We start from the raw sequence: 4,810 nt of genomic DNA on the forward strand, positions 1-4,810 counted from the left end.
TTTTAAAGCTGCATGGTCAGTAAAAACAGTCACCTTTATTCCTATCAAATAAGCACGAAATTTATCAAATACAAATACTACCACCAGTAACTCCTTTTCTGTTGTGGCATAATTCAGTTGAGCCTCATTTAGTGTTCTACTAGCATAGTAAATGAGATGAAAAATCTTATCCTTTCTTTGGCCTAAAACAGCTCCAACTGCCGTATCACTAGCATCACACATAACCTCAAAAGGTTGACTCCAATCAGGGGACACAACTACAGGGGCAGCTGATAATTTCTCCTTAAGGGTGTCAATAGCTATCATACAATCACCTGAAAAATCAAACTTAACATTTTTCATCAAGAGGTTAGTCAAAGGTTTTGAAATCTTTGAAAAATCCTTTATGAACCATCTGTAAAGACCTGCATGACCTAGAAAGATTCTAATGCTTTTTACAGTTGTTGGAGGGGGTAATCCTGCTATAAGATTAATTTTAGCCTTATCAACTTCTATCCCATTAGCAGTGATTTGATGTCCTAAAATTATTCCCTCTGTAACCATAAAATGACATTTTTCCCAATTCAGAATCAAGTTTGTCTCTTCACATCTCTTAAGAACTAAAGTCAAGTGGTAAAGACAATCTTCAAATGTTTTGCCAAAGAGTGTAAAATCAACCATAAAAATTTCAAGAAATTTTTCAGTCATGTCAGAAAGAATTGCTGATATGCAATGTTGAAATGTAGCAGGGGCGTTGCACAGACCAAATGGCATTCTCCTATAGGCATATGTTCCATGAGGACATGTGTAAGTTGTCTTATCCTGATCTTCGGGTGCAACTGGTATTTGGTTATACCCTGAATAGCCATCAAGAAAACAGTAAAAACCATATCCTGCAATTCTTTCCAACATTTGATCAATAAATGGTAAAGGAAAATGATCGTTTCTGGTAGCATCATTGAGGCGTCTATAATCAATACAGGCTCTCCATCCTGTAACAGTCCTCGTAGGTATGAGTTCATTATTCTCATTCTTTATAACTGTCATACCTCCTTTCTTTGGTACTACCTGAACTGGACTTACCCAAGGGCTATCTAAAATTGGGTAAATAATACCTGCTGCTAGAAGCTTGACAATCTCCTTTTTCACCACTTCCTGCATTGCAGGATTTAATCTCCTTTGAGTAGGATTATTGGCTTGTATCTATCCTCCATGAGGATCCTATGCATACAAATTGCTGGACTAATCCCTTTGATATCCTCTACAGTCCACCCTAAAGCTCCTTTGTGTGCTTTTAAGACTTGAATAAGTCTTTTTTCTTGTTCTGCAGTCAAAGAAGATGAAACAATTACTGGAAATAGTTTTTGCTCAAGATAAACATATTTTAAATGAGAGGAAGAACGTTGAGTTCAATTTTTGGTTGAACTTCTTCCGATTGCATCTCCTTATCCTCTGAATCTTTTTCCAGTATTTCAGCTTCTCTCCTAATTGTGGGATCATCATCTTGTGCCGTGCCTGATTTGGTCAAACATCTTTTCATTGAGTCTGAAATTAATTGATCATCTTTAAATTCATTTGCAAGGTCACTAATCATGTCAATAGAAAAGCATGAAGATGATGTCTCATCTCCTGAAAATCTTAGTATCTTTTGCATATAAAAAATGACTCTTTCTTCATCAACTCTCAAGATTAGTTGCCCTTGGTGAACATCTATGATTTCTCTTCCTGTAGCAAGAAATGGTCTACCCAAAATTATCGGTTCATCAGGACATTCTTTCATTTCAAGTACTACAAAATCTAAAGGGAAAACAAACTTATCTACTCTTACATGCACATTTTCTATTATTCCCTTAGGTTTCTTAGTACTTTGATCTGCAAACTGAAGAGAAACACCTATATCTTTCATTTCACCAAGATCTAATTTTCTAAAGATAGAAAATGGCATCAAATTTATTGAAGCTCCAAAATCGCCAAGTGCTTTTTCAAAATATACACCTCCCAAAGTGCATGGAATGGTAAAACTGCAAAGATTACCAAGTTTTTGTGGTAGCTTATTTTGAAGTATAGCACTGCATTTTTCAGTAAGCATTACCACATAAACTTCTTCCAATTTCTTTTTACTTGACAAAATTTCTTTTAAAAATTTAGCATATGAAGGCATTTGCAACAAAGCATCAGTAAAAGGAATATTAATATGAATCTGTTTTAAGATTTCCAAAAACTTTGCAAATTGACCATCAACCTTTTCTCGTTTCATTTTTTGTGGAAAAGGAATTGTCACAGGTGGGGCAGCCATTTTTTCAGAAATTTTTTCTTCCTTATTCTTTATTTCTTTCTCCTTTGATGGTTCAGATGGTTTTTCAATATTCTTACCCATGTCTACCTGTTGTTCTATCTGGTTTTTTTCTTGTTTGTCTGCATAAGGTTCATCAAGTTCCTTACCTGACCGTAAAGTGATGAACTTAAGGTGCTCCTTTGGATTTTTCTCTGTATTGCTTGGTAAGGGACCCTGAATCTTTTCGAACACAAGAGCTGCCAATTGGCTTAACTGAATTTCCAGATTTTTGAGGGACGAATTTTGGCTTTCCATCTTTTCATCAGTGACCTGTATAAAAGGTCATCAAGACTTGTATGAGCTTGTTGGGGCCTCTGCTGGTATGACTCTGCTTGTTGATATGGTCCTGCTTGCTGATAAGGTCTGTAACCTGGTTGCCCACAATTTGACTCTGGTATCCTGGCGGACCCTGTACCTGTTGTTTCTGGAAGCTTTGAGAGTTTTCTGCACCATTTGGGTTACTCCACTGAAATCCTGGATGCTTTTGTGCCATTGGACTACTAAAAGGATATGGCTAGTAACCGATGACATTAACATGTTCATCCGTTTGATTGGTTGTGTAACGACACGACCTGTCGTTTTGAGCCCTAGCGCGTCGTTCAGCAGTCTGAGGCCATGAGCAGCTTCATTTCAGGTATTGTGACTTGTACATGTGGTCGGAATTGAATTTCGGGAAGTCCAGAGTTGAGTTGGAAGGAGAATTCTTGTTTCGGAAGCTTAAAGTTGAAAGAATGAACTAGGATTGGGATTTTGAGTAAATGACCTCGGAATCGGGATCTGAAGGTTCCAGCAGGTTCGTATGATGATTTAGAACTTGGGCGTATGCCCGGTTCGGGTTTTGGATAACCCGGGAGTGTTTTGGCGGCTATTGAGGAAGTTAGCATTTTAGAAGAAATTTCATAAGTTTGGCTTGAAGTGCATTTCACTGTTATCGATGTCCGTTCGAGATTCCGAGACTGCAAATAGCTCCGTATGGTGATTCTGGAGTTGGGGCGCGATCGGAAGTGAATTCGGAGGTTCGTAGGTCATTTTGAAGTCATTTGGCTAAAGATAGAAAATTGAAGGTTTTGAGAAGTTTGACCGGAAGTGGACTTTTTGATATCGGGGTCGGAATCCGCTTTCAAAAGTTGGAGTAGGTCCGCAATGTCAAATATGATTGCGTGCAAAATATGAAGTCAATCGGACGTAATTTGGTAGGTTTAAACATCGGGAATAGAAGCTTGAAATCTTAAAGTTCATTAAGCTTAAATTGGAGGTCGATTCGTGGTTTTGGCGTTGTTTGGTATGATTTGAGGCCTCGAGCGAGTCCGTAATGTATTTTGGGATTGGTCGGTATGATTGGTTGGGGTCCCGGGGGCCTCGAGTGGATTTCGGGCGGTTAACGGATCGGAAATGGGATTTTTGGAAGGCTAAGGTTTGCTGCTTCTGTCATAACCGCATCTGCGGTTCAAGGACCGCAGAAGCGGGACCGCAGATGCGGTCAGTCATCCGCAGAAGCGGATTTTGGTCAAAGGCTCGAGGACCGTAGATGCGGTCAAGGTTCCGCAGAAGCGGGACCGTATCTGCGGAAAGCTGGTCGCAGAAGCGGAAGAGGGCATCTTGGAGAGGACCGCAGATGCGGTCAAAGTTCCGCAGAAGCGGGACCGTATCTGCGGGAGGCACGTCGCAGAAGCGAGAAAGGGCCGGCCTAGGGAGGACCGCAAATGCGGTATTTTAACCGCACCTGCGGAACCGCAGAAGCGGTCAAGGGACCGCAGGTGCGGAAATAGCTGAGGCAGTGAGGTCTTTTAAAATTCGGGGTTGGGTTCATTTCAACCCCATTTTCTTCCATTGGAGCAGATGGGGAGCAACTTTAAGGTGCCATTTTCTTCACTCATCATGAGGTAAGTAATTTATGCTAGCTTTGAGTTAAATACAAAGTTTATACATGGATTTAGGCAAAGAAATTATGGAAAAAATTTAGGTTTTGGTGGAAAACCTAGAAATTTACATTTCTTGGAATTTGACCACGATATTGAGTATGGAATTTAGTGAAAATTATATATTTGAGTTCCTAAGGTAATGGGTAATCTTTATCTTCGATAAATTTCGGATTCCGGGCACGTGGGCCCGAGGGCGTTTTGGTCAACTTTTCGATCGGAGCTAGGAATTGCTATAAATTAGATTGTAATGAATATTTGAGCATATATTAATGGATTTGCGTAACCGTTGGCTAGTTTTGGAGCATGGTGCATCAATTAGAGTCTTCGGAAGGGCGTGGAATGCCGGTTATGGATCTTCGGAGCGAGGTGAGTCTCCTTTCTAACCTTGTAAGAGGGAATTGTCCCCATAGGTGAAATAATTGATTATGTGCTCCTATTTATTGGGGCTACGTACGCACGAGGTGACGAGAGTCCGTGCGTAGCTACTATTATGCTATTGTCTGGGTAGTTAGGACCCAAAAGCATGCTATACTTGGNCATAATATGCGCATGCTTGCATTGCTTATCCTGAAAC

General features: G+C 40.1%; 1 protein-coding gene across 1 annotated transcript; it reads right to left on the reverse strand.

Annotated features, from left to right (window-relative positions):
• LOC109227906 lies at positions 1,364–2,807 on the reverse strand. Its single transcript, XM_019393099.1, has 2 exons — positions 2,685–2,807; positions 1,364–2,584 (listed from the first exon to the last, which is right to left on the reverse strand). Exons 1-2 carry the CDS (start codon positions 2,805–2,807, stop codon positions 1,364–1,366), a joined length of 1,344 nt encoding a protein of 447 aa, XP_019248644.1.

Source organism: Nicotiana attenuata, chromosome 6, assembly GCF_001879085.1.
Source record: "Nicotiana attenuata strain UT chromosome 6, NIATTr2, whole genome shotgun sequence".
NCBI lineage: Eukaryota > Viridiplantae > Streptophyta > Magnoliopsida > Solanales > Solanaceae > Nicotiana > Nicotiana attenuata.